Source organism: Eptesicus fuscus, chromosome 12, assembly GCF_027574615.1.
Source record: "Eptesicus fuscus isolate TK198812 chromosome 12, DD_ASM_mEF_20220401, whole genome shotgun sequence".
In the NCBI taxonomy this organism is placed as follows: domain Eukaryota; kingdom Metazoa; phylum Chordata; class Mammalia; order Chiroptera; family Vespertilionidae; genus Eptesicus; species Eptesicus fuscus.
Window position 1 is genome coordinate 63,389,271 of NC_072484.1, and position 24,737 is coordinate 63,414,007.

General features: G+C 40.1%; 1 protein-coding gene and 1 pseudogene across 1 annotated transcript in view; both read left to right on the forward strand.

Annotated features, from left to right (window-relative positions):
• Window positions 1–11,517: 11,517 nt before the first annotated feature.
• The window catches only part of CEP192 (centrosomal protein 192), a 94,403-nt gene continuing 81,183 nt past the window's right edge, over window positions 11,518–24,737 (forward strand). Inside the window, exons 1-8 of the mRNA XM_054723643.1 lie at window positions 11,518–11,681; window positions 12,340–12,468; window positions 15,556–15,719; window positions 17,407–17,456; window positions 19,948–20,068; window positions 21,633–21,781; window positions 23,115–23,256; window positions 23,915–24,048. Of these exons, the coding sequence (XP_054579618.1) occupies window positions 11,518–11,681; window positions 12,340–12,468; window positions 15,556–15,719; window positions 17,407–17,456; window positions 19,948–20,068; window positions 21,633–21,781; window positions 23,115–23,256; window positions 23,915–24,048 (1,053 nt within the window). The remainder of the gene's footprint in view (window positions 11,682–12,339; window positions 12,469–15,555; window positions 15,720–17,406; window positions 17,457–19,947; window positions 20,069–21,632; window positions 21,782–23,114; window positions 23,257–23,914; window positions 24,049–24,737) is intronic.
• Window positions 12,475–12,877, forward strand: LOC129150843 (60S ribosomal protein L34-like; annotated as a pseudogene).

Below are 24,737 nucleotides of genomic sequence, written 5' to 3' on the forward strand. Positions count from 1 at the left end.
TCTGTTGCCTTATAAAAATAAAATGTATTCTTTTTGATAGTTGGTAAAGCTTGTTGCTAAAAAAAATAATCCAAATAATAAAAAAATTAGAGGATGGGTATGACATTTATTTAAAAGGTAGAAAGTCAATATGTAGACTAACATGTAGAAATGACACATACTGACTTTCAATCTAATTAGACATTAGATTATTTTCTTTCTCTTTAATATTTTATTATTGAATTTATTGGGGTGAAATTGGTTAATAAAATTATGTAAGTTTCAGAGGTTAGATTATTTTCTAAAATGATACTTTCAAAATTTGAAAACAATCCTATATAATAAACCCTAATATGCAAATCAACTGAATGGTGGAACGACCAGTTGCTATGACGCACACTGACCACCAGGGGGCAGATGCTCAATGCAGGAGCTCCTGCTGTAGAGTGTCTGTACCCCAAGAGGGAGGTGATGGGGGGGGGGCGGGGCTGGCCAGTGGGTGGCGCCAGGCCACCAGCCAAGATGGGTGCCAGTAGGGCACCCCCTAACCCTCCCTTACCCCCCCCCCCCCCCCCCGCCTGATCGCCCTGCTGGTCTCCCCACAGATCGGCCTTAATCGCCGGCCAGGCCTAGGGACCCTACTCTATATATTGGGAACAGTCTCAGATTTAAAAATTAAAACCTGACAAGGCTACTCTAACACTGAAAAAAACAGGATGATGCAGTGATGACATGCATGGACTCTGGCTTGCACATTTTGTGGTCAGGCCTGATTCTGACACTTATAACTGTGTGACAAAGCCAATTAACTTCTCTTCAGTTTTTTCACCCCTAAGATGGGGAAAATGGTACTATTGCCTCAGAAGGATCATGTTATATACTATTTATAATCAGGGCAAAAAGTGTAGCTGCCCATACAACAGCAAGATGCCTGTCACTTGTATAAAAAGTATGGTCACTGGTGCATGCAGCATCCCAGATTGCAAGAGCGATGTCTGACTGCTGGTTTAGGCCTGATCATGATGTCAGACATCCCGAGGGGTCCCAGGTTGCGAGAGGGCTTAGGTCGGGCTGAGGGCCCCCCATGCACGAATTTCATGCACGGGGGGTGGGGGGGTGGGGGGTGGGGTGGGGTGGGGGGGTCCCTCAGCCTGGCCTACGCCCTCTCACAGTCTGGGACACCTCGGGGGATGTCCGACTAAGCCAGCAGTCAGACATCCCTCTCGCAATCCAGGGCTCTCGCAGTCCGGGACCCCTTGCTCCTTACCACCCCCCTGCAGTGGAGGCGGGAGAGGCTCCCCCAACCGCCACTGCACTCACCAGCCGTGAGCCTGGCTTCTGGCTGAGCAGCGCTCCCCCTGTGGGAGCACACTGACCACCATGGGGCAGCTTCTGCGTTGAGCATCTGCCCCCTGGTGGTTAGTGCATGTCATAGTGACTGGTTGTTCCTCTGTTTGGTCGATTTACATATTAGGGTTTTATATAGGATGATGATTAAAACTATGGGACTAGATATTATTCTATTTGGTTCAGTTTTCTCAGGAATTATCAAGGATAACTTCCTTCAGGCTAGAGCAAGATGTAATTTGAGAAGCATTTCAAATGTGTCTATTAGTTAATCACATATAGATGATAGTTACAACCATATGTTATAATTTATAATGTAATTTTCAGACACCTTTTCTTTTTTTAAAAAATATATTTTATTGATTTATTACAGTGAGGAAGAGAGAGGGATAGAGAATTAGAAACATCGATGAGAGAGAAACATCGACCAGCTGCCTCCTGCACACCCCCTACCGGGGATGTGCCCGCAACCAAGGTACATGCCCTTGACCGGAATCGAACCTGGGACCTTTCAGTCCGCAGGCCGACACTCTATCCACTGAGCCAAACCGGTTTCGGCTTCAGACACCTTTTCTATGAATAGTGTCATATTCCTAGAATTTAACATGCAAAAGATAAACAGCTGATAAGACATAATGTATTAATTTTAACTTTAAGTACGTTTGAGTTTTGTTGTGTGTAGTTGTTAAAACGTCTTGTCTGAAAAGTTAGCATTCCAATATAAGAAAAAGAATCCTTTCTAATAATTCTCAAATGTCTTCTGTTAAAGGACTTTAGACCTATAGACGGGTTTAGGTTCAAAACAAGGGGTCTAACTTAAGGCTAAATCTGGCTCAGAATTAAGAATTCATTCACATCCTTGAGATTTCAATCATAGAGGTGCCTGGGGTTAAAATGGGATAATGAATTAAGACAGATTCTCCAATTTAGTGAATATTGAGCATCTATGTGCAAGATATGTGCTAAACATTGCAATATGTAAAAAATGGGAAGGTAGTCTGCACACACAAGTTATACTAGTGGAAGAAGGTATTTACAGGATTTACAAAACATAACAAGGATTCAGCCTTAATAATAAAGGTTGAAACAGTATAGTAGGCATAAAAAGCAAGTGATTTGTTTGAACTGGCAAGGTTTGGAAGTGATGTAGCATTTCAATAGGTGCAGTAATTGAAATGGAGGAGGATAGGAGTTCCAGGATGATGGCTTAGGAGGGGAAAGAGGACAAGGGTGTGTTCAGGCAACAGAATGAAAGAGTCAAGTTCCTTTAGGGAGCTAGTGGGAGTTTAATCTGGAATCATACCTTGTCACCTTGTAGGAGGCTGGATATTTGCAGCTGAAGTGTTACCACTTAAAGCCCTTGGTAAAGGCAAGCTGTGGGAGAGGCCTGCCTTTTCTTAACTGGATGGGCATCACTTCTAATTCCCTGGAAGGCACCAATGGCCATGCGGCTCCTGCAAGCTCTGCTCAATGTCTAGGAGATTTGGAATTCCCTCCGAGTCCTATTTCTCCTTTTGAGTTGGCAAGTAACATTAGATAATAGCTAATATTTGTTGAGTACCTCCATGTGCCATTGCTCTTCTAGATACCTTATGCAGGATTATGATTAATCCTGACAACAAACCTCTGGGGCAGGTGCTTGAATAATCCCCATTTTACAGATCAGGAAAACTGGCAGGTGAAAACCATTTGCTCAAGGCTGCACAGCTAGCAAGAGAGCCAGGATTGAGATCTAAGCAGTATGGCATCAGAGTGTAGGCTCTCCTGCCTGCAGATACTTTGGATTGCAGGTCCCTGTCACCAGATTCTTGCTGGGTGTTGTGGGGAGATCTTTGGTCAAGTCAATGTAAGAAACATTCAAACCTGTGAAGAATTTTTGTGAGTTTATTTGAGCCAAACTCGACAAATGCCAGGAAGCAAAATCCCAGCGCACCTTCTTTTATACATTATAATCAAAAGAGGAGACTGAAGTGGGTTACATGAATTCATTGGTGATAGATTAGGGAGGTGGGAGAATGCAAAGCTTGGAAACCTCTGGGATTGGATAAGAAGTAAAGTGACAGACACATACTTCTTTTACATAGGTGGGTGCAGGATAATTAACAGTCAATAATAACAATGGATTTATGGTCTCCGCAGAGCGGTGCCTGTGCTTTGAGGGGTCCGGAAAAAGGAAAATTATTATGACATTCCAATGATAGTTATTGTAGATGCAAAAAGATGATAGATAGGCTCAATTAAGATAAAGATTGACCTTTGTCAGGGAAGATACTGGCGTGGGGCATGACTACACACCATAAACCGCTTTTAGTTAAACAAGTTTTAATTTCAGATCATCCTTAGGTCTCTGTAAAGCCACCAGGCAGGCCTCTCCTGAGCTTGTGAGGTTTAGTATGTGGCCCCTTTTCATCCACAGTCACTTGATTTTTATGGAGGAAGGACAATAATTGAGTTGGGTACAAGGGATACAGGGTGAAGGACAGTCTGGAACATAGAGACACATTCCAGCAGTTTATCTCCAATGTATAGTGTAAATGGAGGAGTTAAAATACCCTGTGAAATAAGGGTTGCTCATTGTATCAAATAGCATCCTTTCAGTTCTAGAGTTAAGTATTTGGCTTATTCTTCAGGATTCAGGAGATCGTGAGATTTTTCTCCACTTTGTTAACAGAATAGGGGGTAATAATTACAAGGATGGAAGGTTTCAAGAGGAGATGTCAAGAGAACTGTGGAAACATGACTGAGTTTTCCAGGAAGCCAGACCTGATAGATGAAAGCAAGTATTGAAAGAAGTGCCCAGGATCAAACTGATAACACGAAAAGTGACAATACAGTGTGAAAGTGGAGGCAGTTAAGAGTAGGAGAGAAAGAAAGGTCTTCAGGTGATAAAACAAGGAAAGGTGGTTTGTTTTTTGGATGGAGAGAAGCAGCACTTCTAAAGGCAGGAATAACTGGTGGAGAGGGTACCCAGGAATGATAATGGAGCAATATTTTGGAGAAGATAGAAAGTGATCACAAACATGTTTTCCCCCCACCAGGCTAAAATTAGGAGTAGGACTGTTAAATTCAACTATGTGTTTTTCATGTTCTCTCCTCCCAGATGCACTGTATATCTTTAACATGTAATAATTATTGAATGAAGTTAAGGAGTTAGCTTTGGAAAAGAGAGACTCACCCTGAGACTGTATAGAAGAAAATTTGAGATAAAGGAAAGTGAAAGGTATGAAATTGAATTACCTGTATGGTTTCAACAAAGTAGTAAAGGCCTTGTGCTGAGCAGATGTTGATTTTGGGATTTGTGGCTTGAGGAGGTTAGGGAAAGGTAGGAGCTAATTAGGGGTGAATTATGTCTCATCGCCTCACCCCTTACCACACCAGACCAACCTTACTCCATCACAAAGAAGCCATTAGGTGTAGCGAACTATCTTGAAGCTTGGATCCCAAAGAATGATTTCCTAATTGGAACTTGTTATTAGTGGATAATGTGCCGAAACCGGTTTGGCTCAGTGGATAGAGCGTCGGTCTGCGGACTGAAAGGTCCCAGGTTCGATTCCGGTCAAGGGCATGTACATTGGTTGCGGGCATATCCCCGGTAGGGGGTGTGCAGGAGGCAGCTTGTCGATGTTTCTCTCTCATTGATGTTTCTAGCTCTCTATCCCTCTCCCTTCCTCTCTGTAAAAAATCCATAAAAAAACATATTTAAAAAAAAAAAAGTGGATAATGTAAGGCAAACCATGATATTCCAGCACCTAACACCTGGTGATCCATAGAAAAGATCCAATCAGAAAGGATATATGCACCCCTATGTTCGTTCATAGCACAATTTACAATAGCTAAGATTTGGAAACAGCCTAAGTGCCCATCAGCAGATGAATGGATTAAAAAACCATGGTACATCTACACAATGGAATACTACGCTGCTGTAAAAAAGAAAGAACTCTTACCATTCACAACAGCATGGATGGACCTGGAGAGCATTGTGCTTAGTGAAATAAGCTAGTTGGAGAAAGATAAGTATCACATGATCTCACTCATTTCAGGAATACTAGAGGCCCAATCTCGTGCACTGGGGGTGGGGCGGGGGGCGGGGGGAAGAGAATAAGAAGTCCCTGTGCCCTCTCGCAGTCTGGGACTTTATTGCCCACCTGCCTCAGAGGCAGGAGAGGCTCCTGCCACCACCGCTGGGCTTGATATGAGCCCAGCTTCTGGCTAAGCGGTGCTCCCCCTGTGGGAGCGCACTGACCACCAGGGGGCAGCTCCTGTGTTGAGCATCTGCCTCCTGATGGTCAGTGCACCTCATAGTGACCAGTTGTTCTGCCGTTCGGTCCATTTGCATATTGCCCTTTTATTATATAGGACCCTATATAATAAAAGGGCAATATGCAAATTGACCCTAGTGGCAGAATGACTGCTCGACCAGACACTGTGAGGCACACTGACCACCTCTGGTCCCTTTCCCTGGCTGGTAGGCTCTGATCCTCTGATGGTGAACAGGGAACCGAGGGTGGGGGCGCAGGGCTGGCTGCAGGATGGCCCTGATCGCAGGCCAGGCCTACGGACCATACCCACACACGAATTTTGTGCGCTGGACCTCTAGTATAGGATAATGAACATAAACTGATGAACAAAAATAGATCCTGAGACATAGAAGCATCCAACAGACCGGCAAACCTCAGAGGGAAGGCAAGGGGGGCGGGGGTAAGAGATCAACCAAAGGACTTGTATGCATGCATATAAGCATAACCAATGGACACAAGACAGTAGGGGGGTGAGGGCATGTGTGGGCGTGGGGGGGTGGGAGCAGCTGGGGAGAGGCAAAAGGAGAAAGGAGAACATGTAATAAACAACAAAAAATTAAAAAAATATTTCTGTGTATAAGGTGGTTGACGGCGCTTTGGAGTTCCAAACCGAATTACTTCCAAGTCGGCCAAGGCTTTCAAGGCGGCGCCTGTGGCTTAGTTCCAGTGAGAAGGCCTCCCGCGGGTGCGTGCAGCGCTGAGCCCCGCCTCCGGAGCTGCGGAGCGCGGCTTCCCCGCTTCAAATCCAGGGCGCGCCGCCCCGCCCAATCACCGGGCTCGCGCCCGCCCTGGCCCTGCGCGCCGCCCAATCCTAAGCGGCTCCTGAGTCCACCGGCTTCCGCGCGTGCGGCGAACGGACGGAAGCCCCAGGGGCGCGCGGGCGGCCTAGGTGCGCGCACGCGCTGTTTCAGCGCCTCCTGGACACCCCCTTCCTCGAAGCCTTCCGCGGCGATTTCTTCCCATGCTACCCGGGCGCTCCGATCGCGGGCTCCGTGAGGAGGGTCCTCCCGCGTCTTGACATGCGGTTCGGCGGGAGGCAGGCAAACCCACTTTGGGCTGGCGTTTTGGCTGCCGGGGCGGCGGGGCAGTGACGGTTGGACAGGGGTCGGGAAGGGGGCGCAGGCTGCGGGGCGGGGGGTGCGGGCACGAGCCGGGGTCGGGGCGCCGGGCTCCTTCCACCATTGCACCGCCAGGCCGCCGCGGTGAATTCCGCTCGGGGAGTTTGATTGGACGCCTCTGTGTCTGAGGCTCTTGGTCCACCGCGACCGAGCGGCTTTGAGAGAACGGGCTTTGGTTTCTGGGGATCCCGGTCTTGGGTCTTCTTCCCACATGGTGACTGCCAGCTCCTGAGCAGCACACCCGCCCTGCAAACCCGCTTTGCAAAGTGCTCTGTTGATGGGCGGTGTTTGCTCGTGGGTGATGGGCGGTTCGGTTTCTCCGTTTTGTCTGAAACTCGGACCCGGGAACTCACATTGTTAACTAAATGCAGAAGGGTCTGTCATGTCTCCCATTGTTCACTTTTGTTTTGGTTTCTGCTAGGCGGTCTTCACCTAGAGCTACTTACCTCTAATTCCATCCCTACATTTGTGTGTGTGTCTGATTTCTTTATGAAAAAGCAAAAAATAAAAAACACGTGAAATAAGGCAATGTTTAATATCACTCTACTTTTGCTTTCTCTTAATTTTTAGACTGTTTAGTAAAACATGAGATCCTTTTCGAGGGAGTCGTTTGGAGGACAGCTGTTTTTATGACAATATTTCCATTTGCTGTTACCATTTTGAGGGTATTCGACTGCAGTTTTTGCTGCTCCAGGATCACCCATTTCTCCGATTTCAGTTTTGTGGGAAAAGTTTGCGGTAAGCTTTGAAAAGTAATATACTAAATGTCTAATTATAAGAAATATGTTAAATGCCAAGAGTAAATGATGAATATAGGGGAACTTTGTCTTTTTCCCACAATATGTACCTTTACATGTGTTTAATTGTATATGTAGCCTTCTAATTAATGAATACAGTAAATTATATTTTATATATCCAGAAATGTGACTAAAGCAATTAAGTATTAACTCAAGTGCAAAATTTTGAGGTTACCACTTAAGGAAATAGTAAAAATGGCTACTTAGTTCAAGATAACATGATATTGTCTTCACTTGAGGTGATGGAGGAGGGATGGGAATGCAATACAGAGGGAAGTTAGGGAATCTTCCCTTCTAGGAAAGTTTTAGGAATCTGGTATGTCCATGGCTGGTGTAAAACAAGTATAATTCTTTCTGGAAACAGGAGACGAGGTGTTAGTTTAGGAATCTTCCACTGGATTCTGTTCCCTTGCACCAATAGCAAAGCTCCATCCAGGCACTTAACACTATATCATAATTGATAGAGATTGTCTGCAATGAGAACTGCCTTATTTATTTTTGCATTGCCGATGCCCATGAGAGTGTCTTTCATGATTTGTGTTTGATAATGATTGTTGCACGAATGATCTTTGCTTAATATCTAAATTTTCTTAGATTTGACTCCGAATAGGAATAATCTTTAAAGAGCTTGGTATGTATTCTAATGTGGTTTATATATCTGTAAAAGAATAACTTAATAATTAAAAGATTAGACCTGGGAGGCTATTTGGAAGCCTCATGTAATATTTAGATTAAAAAGTGATGGGCGGGGGGGTAAGAGATCAACCAAAGAACTTGTATGCATGCATATGAACATAACCAATGGACACAGACAGGGGTGGGCGGTGAGGGAATGTGCTGGGGGGTGGGGGCAGCCGGGGAGAGGTCAATGGGGGAAAAAGGAGACTTATGTAATACTTTATTTAAACAATAAAGAATTTAAATTAAAAAAAAAAGTGATGGGCGGCAGGCGTTGGGAATATAGAAATGGGTCTCAGCTCCAGAAATATATTTGGAGTTAGAAGCATTAGAATTTGGTAACTAATTGAGAGAGCAAGAAGGATCAGATGGTCCCAGGTTTCTGTCTGACTGGTATAGCAAGAGGATATGGATAACATATGTCAAAACTAAGGATAACGAGAAGAGTGGCTGGGGGAGAGGTAGTAGATTTGTTTTTATATTTGTTGGCTTTGCACTACTTGGGAGGCATTGAGGTAAGGTAGTTATCAAAGAGCCTTTGGTAATATGAGTGTAGATTTTAGGATAGAGGTCTGGGCTGAGGTGATTTAAAGGTGAGGAAGATGGTATTAGTTCAGAAGAAAGAATACTATGGAACCAGATTTGCCTGGGTGTGAATCCTCTGCTCCCACTTGCACTGTGTGGCCTGGAAAAGTCTCCTAGTTCCCTTTCTTAGCCTCAGTTTCTTCAATAGTAGGGATAACTAAAGAATATAGATTACTTTTTTCAACTCATTCCCACCACTGTACCAGGTACTGGGGCTGTATGGGTGAACAAGATAGACATGTCCCCAAGAAACTAAAGTCGAAGATGGACCACCTACTGTCAATCATTTATTCATTTCACAAATATTTGAGTACCTACTATGTGCTAGGTAGGCATTGTTATAGGTGTTAGGAAAGAGTGATAGATAGGCAAGGTCCCTGCTTTTGTTGAACAATCTTTTTAGTGGAAGAAGAGAGACAAATACAAAAATAAATAGATAATGATAAGTGCAGGAAGAAATTAAAATGATTGTGATAGACTGTGGGGCTACATTTGACTTAATGATAAAGTGACATTCAAATTGAGGTGAATGTCTGGAAGAAGGGCCTCGCTGTCCAGAGATCTAGAAGAGTATTATAGGTTCCAAGGTAGGGATGAGCTTGGGTTTTATAGGAACAGAAAAGCCAATATATGGTGAGTGAGCCCACTGGGATAGAAAATAAGGTGGCCACTGAAATTTTCAGTAGGACTATAGTCATGATTTATATTTAATGTTTCTTTTGATTCCTGAGTGGGGAATTAATTGTAGGGTGGCAAGAATAGGAGCATGTAGACTGGTTAGGAGGCTTTTCCGTAGGGCGGGGTGGTAGTAGCAAAGACAAAAAGATGTAAAATGTTTAAAGGTGTGTATGGACATGTTTTGCCCTTAGGTGTGGACTTCACCAGTAGATATGTTTTGTTTGGCAATAGTCTTTTTATTGAATTTAAATGGGTTTGTGAGGGGCCTGTAATTTCCAGTTGAGCTCAGTTCTTAGAGTCCTATTATCTGACAGTATTTATGCCTGAAGGCATTTGAGCTTGAGATCTCTAATGTATAAGATATACATTGCATGACATAAAATATGAGATCAGAATCCTGGGTATCCCTAACAAAAGAGAAACAGATATAGAAGTAGTACTTGATGATTTTCCTAAAACTCTTAGTTGTGAAGGGAAGGTGAGAGTTAGTGGCAGGAAGTGCAAATAAAGGACGGAAGAATTTTGAACATGTTTATATAAATCAAGAAGAGGAAATAGAAATATCCAACAGAGGAAAATGCTGGGGCATGATCTGAGAGGAGGATACTTATATGATAACTAGTGGCCGGATGCACAAAGATTCGTGCAAGAATGGGCCTTCCTTCCCCTGGCTGCTGGCACCGCCTTCGCTCTGGCTGGAGCCGCCTTTCTGCCTTCCTACGCTACCCAGAGGCCAGGAGTGGCTGGGGTGCTCCACACCTGCATATGCAAATTAACCCACTATCTTTGTTGGGTTAATTTGCATACTCACACCTGATTGGCTGGTAAGCATCAGGAAGGTATGGTCAATTTGCATCTTACTCTTTTATTAGTGTAGATTGGTGATACATTTCCTATGTATTGACATAGTTTGAAAACATTAATTTAACAAATTTATTGAGGGTGTATTCTGCCCTCAGGGGGCTTACATTCTAATGTGGTCTCACTTTTTAACGATAATCTCTGAAATCAGGAGCTAGATTTTAGAGTTTGCTAGTTGTTGTTTTTTCTATTCCATGTTAGAATGGGTACCCAACTAGTAAACTTTTAAGTATATCCTAAAATCATCTGTCTATGCCAGCAGTGTTGTTTGTGGTAATTCATATAGTTTGCTATAGCAATCCAAGAATATGTTAAGCTGTGTTGTATTTCATTATGTTAATTATAAGATAGTTTGATTTTTTAAATGTATTTTTTTATTGATTTCTGAGAGAGGAAGGGAGAGAGAGAGAGAGATAGAAACATGATGAGAGAGAATCATTGATTGGCTGCCTCCTGCATGCCCCCCATTGGGGATCAAGCCCACAACCCGCCCTTGACTGGAATCGAACCCGGGACTGTTCAGTCCGCAGGCTGATGCTCTATCCACTGACCCAAACCTGCTAAGGCGATAGTTTGAATTTTATACCCTCAGCTATAAAGTAGTAAAGTATTCTAAGAATTTACTTCTGAAGGCTTCCCTTTTCAGTGCTGTTCCAAAAATAGGATTTAAAAAAAAAAATTGCCCTAACCAGTTTGGCTCAGTGGATAGGATAGAGTGTCGGCCTGTGGACTGAACTGTCCCGGGTTCGATTGTGGTCAAGGGCATGTACCCTGGTTGCAGGCACATCCCCAGTAGGGGTTGTGCAGGAGGCAGCTGGTCGATGTTTCTCTCATCGATGTTTCTGGCTCTCTATCCCTTTCCATTTCTCTCTGTAAAAAATCAATAAAATATATTTTAAAAATATTTTTATTGATTTCAGAGAGGAAGGGAGAGGGGGAGAGAGAGATAGAAACATCAATGATGAGAGACAATCATTGATTGGCTGCCTCCTGCACACCCCACACCTGAGATCGAGCCTGCAACCTAGGTCAACGTTCAACCACTGAGCCACGCCAGCCGGGTGGATTTTTCTTAAGATTTAACAGTTTTCTAAGATTTGAGACCTGCACTCTTAATCATTTAAAACTGTTTTATAGTAATACTTGATTTATAGAAACTTATATTGTTGCAGGGAGATGGAAGATTTTCGAGGTATAACTGAAGAGTCATTTCCAAGCTTTTTAACCAATTCATTACTTGGTAATAGCGAGATTTTGGAAAATCTAACACTTTCTTCAAATCTTGGCTTGCCTGTTGCTGTTTCAACACTTGCTAGAAATAGATCCAGCACTGATAATAGGTAAGAATTGAACAGATGATTTTTTTTTTAGACCTATAAAGCCTACAATATACTGATACTTCTGTAAAATTTCCCAGCCAAGTTTGAGCTTTTGCTATATCTGAGGTAAATGGCCACATATATCTAAAATTAATATGGAACAAGATAAAACTTACTGTCTCTTTCCCTATTCCATTGTCTTATCAGTGGTGGTGGGCATGTTTGGGATTGAGTACCAGTGACCTTTGGTCTACTTATTTTTCTGTCCATAGTGTTTGGCTTTGTGTTAGTTCAGCCTCAATGGTGGCTGGTAATTTGAATTATATCTCTAAATATGATGTGTACAGTTTGCCCATCTTGTATAATGTATAAAGTTTGCTCATGCTTACTTTTCCGTCCTCACATTTTGTAAAAAGCATCATCTTTACCTTTGGAATGAAGGGATTGGATCAACCCTATGAAGTCTCTTTAAGATTTTTGTGACTATTGTATAATACATACACGCTCCATTGCTGAACCATTTCAGTGCTTTGCACATAGGATGGTGGTTTACAACACTGGGGCTCTATTTGTTTTACCACCTGGTTGGTTTCACAATCATGCTGGCCTATGTCACGATGAATTTTAAATGTGCATAATTTAATTATTAACAATTAAAATTAGGTATTTTTGTGTGTAGGTGTTCTGATATCCAGGCATCTTATTTAGTAGAAGAGAGGTCTTCAGTTCCATCTGAGTCATCTCCCGTTAGCCAGAGTGAAGCTGAACCAAGAGAGAAGTTACAGCTTAGTTTCCAGGATGATGATGAGTAAGTTTGTACCTCCATGTTGCTTTCATTGTGTTTAAAGTGAGTCTCGCTCTTCTGGAGACGATGACTTCAGGTATTCACCATGGTTTGACATACCGTCGGAGGCTGTCCTACAATACAGCCTCTAACAAAACCAGACTGTCCCGAACCCCTGGTATTAGAATTGTTTACCTTTATACCAAGAAGGTTGGGAAAGCAGCAAAATCTGCATGTGGTGTGTGCCCAGGCCGACTTCGAGGAGTTCTAATGAGGTTGTCTAAAACAAAAAAACACGTCAGCAGGGCCTCTGGTGGATCCATGTGTGCTAAATGTGTCCGTGACAGGATCAAGCGTGCTTCCCTTATTGAGGAGCAGAAATCGTTGTGAAAGTGTTGAAGGCACAAGCACAGAGTCAGAAAGCTAAATAAATTTAAAAATAAAATAAAAAAACAAATAAAGCTTTTTTGAGTAATAAAAACAAAAGTCTCATTCTGTTAAAAAAATAAATAAAAGTAAGTCTCAGTCTTGTGGAAAATGAAGATGTGATTGTGGCTCATTTTCTTCTCATGTGAATCTTTTTTATATTAATCACAAACACTCAGTCTTTTAAAACACTTTTTCTAATTCCAATAGTAATATATGCTCATTAAAAAAAGGAAATACAGAGAATTATAAGGAAGACAATAAAGTATGAAATCCCACTAACTGAGAATAGTCATTGATTACATTTTTAAAAAAAAATATATTTTATTGATTTTTTACAGAGAAGAAGAGAGAGGGACAGAGAGCTAGAAACATCGATGAGAGAGAAACATCGATCAGCTGCCTCCCGCACAACCCCCACTGGGGATGTGCCCGCAACCAAGGTACATGCCCTTGACCGAAATCGAACCCAGGACTCTTCAGTCCGCAGGCCGACGCTCTATCCACTGAGCCAAACCGGTTTCGGCTGATTACATTTTTATTTATAGTCTTACAGACTCTTTTTTGTCTTTTTTGTTGTTAATCCTCACCCAAGGATATTTTTTCATTGATTTTTTTTTTTTTTTAATAACTTAAAAAAAATATTTTTTTTATTGATTTTAGAAAGGAAACGGGGGAGAGAGAGAGAGAGAGAGGGAGAGAGGGAGAAACATCAATGATGAGAATCACTGATAGGCTGCCTCCTGCACACCTCCTGCCCTCCTCCTGCCCTCCTTCCTACTCTAGTCAGGAAACATTACTGTGGTTGTTCCAGGCAGATTTGTTTTCTGCATCTGGGCCCTTTGTTCTTATTCTGGACCACGGCTTTCCCTCTTCCTGCATGTCCCATCTGCTCTTCAGATTGTGGAATCTGAGGTAAGGTTGGGCAAGAATTGGTGACTCTCATCCAGGTTGCTTTACTTACAGCTGTCCTTACTGTCATTTAATGGACTCTTGGAAATTGCTTTGACATTTTTACTTGAAGCCTATGATTTAATTTGCAAAATTTTGATGGGCTAATAAAAACAAGAGATAGCTATAGGTTTGAAGAAGTAAATTTTAGGGGTGGTGGTGGTTAGAGTACTCTGAAGTGTCTCTACTATCCTAAAGTTCTAATGGTCACACTACATGCTTTCCTCAAGGGAGGGCTTTAAAATATGAAAATTAACCAAAATGTCCTGACTTGTGTTTTATTTATTTCATGTCACCATTTTGCCCCCTTACCACACTTTTTCTTTTTATGTTCTCTACCACATTACTTTGTGTCCATTATAGTCTTTCCACCTACACCTGCCCCTCATTTATCAGCTTCTATTTGATTGGGGTGAAACCTGTATCTGCTCATGAATGCACCTTTGGCTTAAGCTATTGGCTTTTTGGTTATCACAGCCCCATTAAAGAGGTGGAGAAACTAGGAAGTAAATTAGAGTTGGTAGTTGCCATAGGCACAAAGGGTTAGAATTTGGACTATATGGAAGGGCTATTTTCTCTTCATCTCTCCTGGCAGATTCAAGCCTGACCCTAGATGTTAGTTGGTCAAATGATAAATTTGTTGCATTTAGACAGCGGTTCTCAACCTGTTTTTGACCATGCCCCACATAAGCATCCCTAAAATGCTGATGCCCCCCCCCCCGTGACGTATTCTTATTATTAAAAAAGTGAACTCTGATTCACATGGAAGAAGCCTAAAAGGCCATTAATTTGGTCTAAACAGGCTTCCAAAGAACAAGGCATCTATGAAAGAGAAAAAGAACGAAAGGACAGTTGAAGTACTGAAGAAGAAATGACTAAGAAATTGTTAAAAAATAATATGAAATGATATGAAAAAACGGCAAATAAAGTTTTAAGACATAATAGGGAACTGAAATGCATAAAATATGTCACAATATATATACTGTATGATATGAGGCCCCTAGAACCATAAGAAATGCAAAAAATCACTGTTAACTCATTCTCGAATTGCCCCCTTAAAAATCACATTGCTCCCCTTTGGGGGCATGTGCCCAACATTGGGAACCACTGAGGCTGCTGCTTGCATTTCCATCCCTACCCTCCTGCTGGCAAAATGGCTGAGTGAGCTGCACAGACCCAAGAGCTTTTGCAGTAGATTGGGAAGAAAACTACCTTTAAGGGAAAACATTTTCATTTATACATTAAACAACAGAGGTAGATAGAAAGATGGGGATAAGAACAGTGGCAGGGACTAACTAACAGCAACACTTTTAAAGTATTCAATAATTCAAAAAATCGGCTATTTGGCAAATATACCAGTATCCTTTAAGTCTCTCTTGTTTTTAGAAAGCTGACTTTTTCTCTACATATGCTAGGTTCAGAGATACTTATTTAAGACAGAAAAAAAACCCCTCATTTTATCACTTGAGAAACATAGTAGCAGTATGGTAATGTATTTGGTTTTAGTAGACTGTCCATCACTGGACCCAAAAAGGTGATACAGTCCCTAGGAATACCCACAATGTTTCCAGTTGTAGTTTCTGGCTGGTCCCAGAAATGTTTCTTTTCATGGTATTTACTTTTTCTTTTTGAGAGACAAAATACATAACTTCTTAATGGATATCTTATAGACTTATCTAAGGTAACATTTCATCATCATTCTGTTCCCTAATTAAAAACAATTTCTGTTTCTAGGAGAAAGAGCCATATAGAAAGTCAACATTTGTCAGATGCTGTCCTCAAAGAGTCAGCTTTCCCCAACAATCGAGCAAAAACTGAAGAGGAGGAGGCTAACACTGCAGAATGCTTTCACAGGCAAGATCCTTGTGTAAAGATTTTACCACTGGGCCAAGTGCAAGGTACTGAAGTGTAAGAAATTATTAATGTATATATTTTATTTTCCTTTCTCATTTCTCTGTCTTTGGGCCAGCATTTATTTATTTTTAAATTGTTGACAGTATTACAGATGTTCCCCATTCTTCCCCCTCCATTTAGCCCCCTCCATGGCCTGGTATTTTATCTTAAGCTATGATACTTTCAACTGGAAATGCTTTGATTTGACATTTACCTATTAATATCATGTCTATAATCCTGTCTAGGAAAAGGTCTCTTAATCTTTTAATTGTCTTGGCGGATTAAGCTGAAATCTTTCCTGTGGAAACCATGCTGTCTGATAGCCACAGCACACGTTATGTTCAAGACAAGGAGGCTGTTTCTAATACACTTTTTACATTTCTCCCCAGTTAATTTATATTCTTATTAATAGTCCTTTTTGTTCCTAAACTTATTTTTATAAGTATTATTCTAAAATTTTGTTTTTTAAGAAAATCAAGTTGAGCACTTTTTTTTTTTTTAATATACTTCCATTGATTTCAGAGAAGAAGGGAGAGGAAGAGAGAGACAGAAACATCAATGATGAGAGGGAATCACTGATCAGCTGCCTTCTGCACATTGGACCGAGCCTGCAACCCAGGCATGTGTCCTTGACTGGAATCGAACCTGGGACCCTTCGGTCTGCAGATTGACACTCTGTTCACTGAGCCAAACCAGCGAGGGCTGTACACTTTATTTATAAAGGGAACCTATTTTATTTTAATATATATTTATTATTATTTTTAAGCCTCACCCGAGGATATGTTTTTATTTTTATTTAATATTATTATTTTAAAAAATATATTTTGTTGATTTTAGAGAGGAAGGGAAGAGGGAGAGAGAGATAGAATCATTAATGATGAGAGAGAATCATTGATTGGCTGCCTCCTGCACGCCCCCCACTGGGAATCGAGCCTGCAACGCAGGCATGTGCCCTTGGCTGGAATCGAACCTGGGACCCTTCAGTCCGCAGGCCGACACTCTATCTATTGAGCCAAACCAGCTAGGGTGATATGTTTTTATTGATTTTAGAGGGCGTGGGGAGGGGGAGAGAGAGAAGATCTATATGAGAAGAGAAACATTGATTGGTTGCCTCCCGTAGGCACCCCGACTGGGGATTGAACCTGCAACCTTTTTGGTGTACGGGATGATGCTCCTACCAACTGAACCAGGGCCGAACACTTTGGAATCCTATTAAAAATTGCCTTAAATTAGATTTGGGCAAGAAACTACAAAAATGTGGGGAAAAGTGTAAAATAAATAAATAAATTTACAGGTTTCTGCTGTCAGATTGCTTTTAAGTACTCTACATTTTTCCCCCAAAGAAATAAAGACTAAAAATTAAGGTATGGCTCAGTGGATGGAGCGTCGGCCTTCAGACTGAATGAAGGATCCCAGGTTCAATTCTGGTCATGGGCAACCGATCGATGCGTCTCTCTCACATGGATATCTCTCTCTCTCTCTCCTTTCTCTTTCCCTCCTCCCCTCCCTTCCATTCTGTCTGAAAAATAAATGGCAAAAATATCCTTGAGTGAGGATTTAAAAAAAAAGTGCTGTGTTCTACTTAAAGGAAAAAGTGTTCAGTTGATTAATTTGCTATCTTTAAATATTATTGGATATTTGGTTGATAAAATAACTTGGTCTCTCAGTTTTTGTTTTTGTTTTCTTAAATAGACGCACCTATTGAATTTTGTTTACGATCGTGGATGAATAATGAGAACAAGGTAATCTTTTTTATGTTTGCTTTTAATATCTGGAGTTATTAGGAGAGTGCAAGTTCCTATTTCACATATGTAAGTGCTAAGTAATACTAATAATAGAAGTCTTCTACTTGTAAATAGCAAAAATCCAAGGTACTGCTTTAAGTAACTGGGAAGTTGAAGTAGTGCTAGACTCGGGGCTGTGTATTCCTGGGCTCCTTGTGTCCTATGGACTGGCTGTCCCTCTGCTCTACTTCATTCTGTGCTGGTTCCCTCTAGAATGTTGGCTCCTTCAGGGTAAGGGTTTCTCTTTGTTTTGTTTAGTGTATCCTGTGTGCCTGGCACATAGTTCACACATACTCAATAACTTGTTAAATGAGAGGGAAGCTATTTTCATGTGTAGTTGACTCAGGCCTATACTCTTAACATTTGTGATAAAAAAAGAAGAGCATGATCTTCCTGTGGGGTAAATTTAAAAAGTAGGGGACTATTCTAATGAGCTCACTTGGGTCATATATCTTCCCCTGTGTAGATTGATGGGCCAAGGGGTGGGTTGAGATAAAACAGTCTGATTTATGAGGTGAACCTTATGTTCACGTCAGTGTGTTTGTGTATGTGTGTATGTGTGCATCGTACATACACAGATAGAAGAATGTGACTGACAACCATACCAGGACCATAGAAGTAAAAAGATGTGGGCTCCTCAAAGGAAGGGGTGTTGAGCAGATAAGCAGTTTACGTTCAACATAAAGAGTGAGCTTGGACTTTAAGCCTATAGTCTCATATTTATGAGACTTGTTTACAAAATGTAAACTAAGTACTTTTAAAACTTATAAAAAGGAGATGCAATTTTTGTTTTACTTTCATAAGAATTTTTAAGATAGTTTTTATAAAATGATTACAAAAGGGCTTAAAGTGAGTAATTGGGAGAGGTCAGTGGGGGAAAAAGGAGACATGTAGTACTATATATAATACTTTAAACAATAAAGAATTAAAAAAAAAGTAAGAGTAATTTCCCTCTGCCAGGGGTTGGCAAACTGTAACTCATTGTCCAAATCCAATCTGCTGCCTGTTTGTGTAAAGTTCTATTGGAACTCAGCCATGCTCATTTGTTTCTGTATTGTTTATGGCTACAACAGCTGAGTTGAGAAGTTGTGAAAAGACTATGCTAGCAAAACCTGAAATATTTACTATCTGGCCCTTTACAGAAAGTATTTGTTGACTCCTGCTCCATAAGCCTACTTCCTGTATGTAACCACTGATAGCTTCAAAGTGTGAGAGGTGGCTTTTTATAGGAAGTTCAGGTGTGGTCAAATTGAAATTGAATCAGAAAGCAGTTTTCTTTGGACATTTAGAAACAATGCTTTCTGAGAAGAGAGAACATACTTTTTCCCTTCAATATGTAATTTATTTTCTTAGGATGGTTGAAGAATTGATTTCCTAAAAACATTAGATATCATTGATGATAAGAGGGGGACCATAAAACTTGAAAGCAGGAAAACAAGTATGAAACATGAGATATTTAATAAAAAGAAAATGAAAAATTGAGAGCAGGAGGAAAATAAGTGTATTTAAAAACCTGGACCAGAGGGAGCTACTACTGTATTTGACTTTTGTTTTGGCTTTGACTGTCCTGGTATCCAGGGCAGTGAAAGAAATGTGTCTTGATAGATCTCATCATCTAAACTAAGGACTACACCACCTTAGCAAAATAAGGAAGTTTTCCAGGGTCTCTCTAGTTCAGCTGGCCCTTATGTAAGACACCACATATGGCAGAATGGATTGAGTTCTCAATAGCATCCATGACCAAAAAGACAGAGGTGTTTTACATATTGTTCTTTCTCATACAGGTTTTTCCCTAATTTTTATTATAAAAAATTTCAACACACAGAACTTATATTCCACAACAGTAGTCCTTGGTGCCTTAGGTCTTTATGAGCATCATGCTGTGCTGCCCTCTGCAAGTGTGCAGTTGCATTGAGAGCCCATGCGTTTAATCTTAAAAATTATTGTGCATTTTGCAAGCTAATTCTTAATATATAATATGATATATAATATGATTATGAAATAAAATCAACACTTAGAAGGAAACATTATATTTTATTCTGGGCCTTAGTGTCCTTAGGGTTACATGGTTCCTGGGTTGAGGAGCAGAGAAATCGATCGTTCCATTGTAGGTTGCTGAGCCACTTTGCTATTATTTTCACTTTCTATCACAAGCCTCTTTTGCTCAAATTCAATTGTATATTAGTATACCAACTATATTTCTAGGTCTTCCAAGCATGTACACATTTTGAAATATTAAATTTTAAGGATGTCTTATTGGATGGGTCAGGGGAAGGGAGGTGGCATCAAGGTAGGAAGAAAGTTATTATACATATTAAACAACTAGGCCTTCATTGCCTAAATTGTGAATTATAAACACTGAGCACATTGGTGATCCTTTTTGCAGCCTTGTACTATGGTCTTCAAAGCTGTGAGTGTGCTTCTCTTACATGCATTTTATTTCTTATAGATTGTTGTTCCTGATGGTGGAAAACATTTTGAAGACAAGAATTCAAACAATGACTTAAGCCATACTAGTTTAATAGAAAATGAAAAACTTATGTCACTGACAAGCTTGGATGACTCTTCTGGTACTGTAATGTAATTTGTGTTTTCCTAGCTCTTACGTTGCCATTCTGTGTCTTTCTGCCTCTTGGTTGCAGTCGTTCCTATGCCAGATTTTTGTTTCTTTGCTTTCTCCTTTCTTCCTATCTTCCAGCACTCAAATGGCTTCTTCTGTTAAATGATGGACTTCTGAAGCATTTCTATGATTGTGCTTATCCCTGAGTTTAGTATCATAAGGGTACAAAGTAGTAACCCTAGGTTCCACTTCAGTATAAAGCAGTATGTTAAGAAATTGGGGGAACCATGAAATATTTATATTTAGCCTCTGCTTTCTGAAAGACCTGCCAAATAAGAGAAGAGATGCATAGCTAAACATCCAACTGTATTATGTGTATTATGTGTACCTCAGTACAAATTGTGCAGGAATCATGGGAGGGTGACAAATTAATTCTCATTGAAGAAGCTATCTGTGAAGCTTTACTTAAAGGACAATTTTTCCTCCTTCTTGCAAAGGCCTGTGATAGGCCTTAACGAAGACATGGGAAGAGAAGTACATTTCAGGAAGTGGGAATAACTTTAGCAAAAGGCCCTGTGATGGTGATGGTGGTGGTGGGGGATATAGCCAATGTTTGGGGAATAGCCAGTAGTTTTGTGTGGCATATTTACAGCACTTGTAGGAGTCTGAATTGGAGAGTAATCCAGAAAAGGAGGCAGGGACCAAATTATTCATGGCTTTGAAGGCCAGGCCGATGGGCTGAGTGGGATAAGTAGAAACTAAATTCAGGACAACTTTTGCCGCTAAAGTTTTTAGATATTTTTGGATGGTGGAATTATGGATAAAGAATTGTTGACCTGAATTTATATAGAACTTTCTTTGAGTATGCTAGATTCTTAGAGGTAGAATAACTAAGTCAAAGGTTATGAGTACTTTTAAGGCTCTTGATTGCAAAATTATCCTCTGGAAAAGGCAGTGATAACTTACAGTACCATTCTTGCCCCTGCTGGGCTGGTTGTTGAAACATTAAAAAACCACTGCAAAGACAAACAAACAAAAACACTGCCCCAGTGTCCTTTTATTTGTTTATTTGCAACTTTCTGGTTTTGGTAGAGGTTGAATATTTTGAATCATGCCTATTAGGGTTCAATTTTGTTACAGTATTTTTCCTTAACTCCTTCTTTCTCAAGATCAGATATTGTTTGAGCTTTCATACTTAATTATTATTCATCTAGAATTTATTTTTACTTTTCTGATGGGCTTATCCATCCTTTTTTTTTTTTTTTTGATAGTTACTCTTTTGCCACTCCATTTTCTGAATTATTTGCCCTTTTTCCAACTGATCTTTAATGCCACATTTATTTTGCCCTAACATATGGTTTATGCCAGGATTTATTTCTGTGCTATCCTATCAAAGAAAGTTAATATTTAGTTATATTGGAATCCTCATAATAATTTATAGACAGAAATGATAAGTTTTTCCATGTCAAATATTAAAATCATCATTGATTTATATGACTTATCAACCTTTTTGGTTGAATTATAGTTCATTCACTGCTTAAAGCCTATTCTATTTTTCCTCCATTTACTAATAGATGATGATATTGATGATGAAGAATTTTATGATGATCATTTGGAGGCTTATTTTGAGCAACTGGCAATTCCAGGAATGATATATGAAGACCTAGAAGGACAGGAACTTCCAGAAAAAGATTTTAGGTTACCTATAGGTGATCTCAGTCTGGTATGTTCCAATTATTATGTTTTTTAGGAATTCAACATTAGAAAATTATTACTGGTCTCATTGGATACTAACATAAAACTTGAGCTTTTGGTTTTCTTGGAACTCTATTTTTCCTCAGTATAAACTGATGAGAAACACCTTTCCTGCTTCCTCTTTCCATTACACAAAATTAAAGAAATAGTACAGTACAGTCAACTTGTGTACACCCCACACCCATATTAACCAATTGTTAATATCTTGCCACCTTTGCATTTTCTTTGTTCCTCCATAAACACGTTATTTCTGAATCATTTGAAAGTAAGTTGCAGATATTATGACATTTCACCCTAATACTTCAGCATTTATCTCCATAATTTCAAATCTGTTATCTAAATTATCTAACATAATAATTTAAATTAATGTACAGTCCATACTCAGATTTACCTAGTTGTCTCCAAAATATCCTTTATTTTTATTATTTTTTATTTTTTTAAAATATATTTTATTGATTTTTCACAGAGAGGAAGGGAGAGGGATAGAGAGCCAGAAACATCGATGAGAGAGAAACATCGACCAGCTGCCTCCTGCACAGCCCCTACTGGTACCAAGGGGCTGTGCAGGAGGCAGCTGGTCGATGTTTCTCTCATGTACGCAACCAAGGTACATGCCCTTGACCGGAATCGAAACTGGGACCCTCCAGTCCGCAGGCCGACGCTCTATCCACTAAGCCAAACTGGTTTCGGCAATATCCTTTATTTTTATTATTTTTTATTCAGATTTAATCAAGGATTACACTTACATTTTGGTTGTCATTTTTCTCTATTTTTTCAGTCTGGAGTAGTTCTTTTATGTCAATAAACTATTTTGTAAAATTTAGACTTGTTTTGTAAAATGACCGAATTTTCCCCCTTCTGATTAGGTTAAACATTTTTCTCATGAACAGATTAACTTTAAATGTGGGTGATGTGTACATCTTTATGCATTACTCAGGGGACATATAAATCTGTTTGTCCCATTAGTGATGCTGTGTCTGATTATCTAGGTTAATGTGTCTGCCAGATAGCTCCTACCCCTTTGTTATCAGTAAGTCCTCTGGGATGATACCTCAAGGTCATGTGAACATTCTGATTCCTGAACAGCCTTTTATGAACTGGATTTAGTGTCATTGCTGAGGCCTCAGAAACAATTTTTACATTTTACAACTACCTTGGCATCCTTCTATGAAGAAGACATTGTCTGTTCCCCATGTTTTATACCTCAAAATGTTTGTTTTTAATTTTAAAAATTCATATATCCCTCAAAATGTTTGCTTTTAATTTTAAAAATTCATAAAGCTAAGATACTCTTTCAACAGGCAAATGGAAACGGTAGTTTAAACTATAAATTTCAGTCAGAAAATAACAGCTCTCTGATTTCCCATGGCTCACACTCTTCAGGAAATTCTGAAACAACCCACAGAGAGTCTGAACAAGGTCATGTTTGTCTCCCTGGGACCAGTAAGTATTGATATGATTCCTTCGTTTTTAAATTCTGTTTGACTTTGAATTTTTGCAAAAAAAATCTCATTTCTTTGGTATGATTTAATATGTATTAACCCTTGTATCCCCCCAAATATTGAAAGTCTGAAACTTTTCAAAAGAGCCTTTAAAAAAAAAAAATTAAAAGAGGAAGTTTATTTAGAAAGTTCCAGAGGTAGTAGAAGGGAGCCAGCTGGGCTGCGTAGGCTCAGGAAACAGTTGATAGAGGCAGGAGAGGAGCTCCTGGAGCTTAGGAGACAGTAAGGCATAGATAACGCGGCTGGAGAGAGGAGAAAGGGAACAGCGTGGCCATGCTCCCAGGAGGGATCGTGCTCAGAAGAGCTTTTAATAAAGCCTGAGTACACTGGTATTACTGGGGATACTGTAGGGTGTACATTACAAATGATTGTGCTCTATTCAGATGCTTGAGAATTAGAAATGAATTCTCTGTCTGGTAGCAGTTTGGCACACTTACTGTTGCCTCATACTGTTGGTTATTTTCGCTCTCATGCAAATGGCTATATTATATGAAAGCTTAGTATTAGGTTTACATAAAATAATTTGAACAGCAAAAACAGTTATTACATTAGATTACTGAAACTTTGACATTGCTTCATTTTTTTTTCTTATATTTTAGGTAATTCTGTAGATAATGGAAATAGTAGAAGGCGTGTAGATGATGTGTTACCATTTTCCTCTAATACTTTGAGAATTGAAAAAGAGAAAGAAGGGGCAGAAAGTTCAAAGGGTATTGTTCTACATCGTGACAGAGTAAGTTTATTTGCATTTTCTTTAAATGTTCTATGAAAACAAAGTCTTTTATGGTAACCTTTTTATTAATTTATTTTTAAATAATTTTTATTTTTCAATTATGGTTGATGTACAATATTATATTAGTTTCAGGTGTACAACCCATTGCTTACACATTTATATAACTTATGAGTGATCACCCCTGTAAATCTAGTACCTAGTTGTCTCCAAACCCCTGTAAATCTAGTACCCATCTGGCACCACATGTACTTATTACAATATTATTAGCTATACTTTATTACTTATTTATTTAAATATATTTTTATTGATTTCAGAAAGGTAGGGAGAGACAGAGAGAGAAACATCAACGATGAGAGAATCATTGATTGGCTGCCTCCTGCATGCCCCACACTAGGGATCGAGCCCGCAACCCTAGCATGTTCCCGGACCAGAAATCAAACCATGACCTTCTGGTTCGTAGGTCGACGCTCAACCACTGAGCCACGCCAGCCGAGCCCCTATGCTATACTTTACATCCCTGTGACTGTTTTGTAACTACAAATTTATGTTCCTTAATCCCTTACCTTTTTTACCCAGCCCCTCAACCCTCCTCCACTCTGGCAACTTAAAATGTTCTCTGTATCTGTGAGTCTATTTCTGTTTTGTTTGTTCATTTATTTTGTTCTTTAGATTCCATGTGTAAGTGAAAT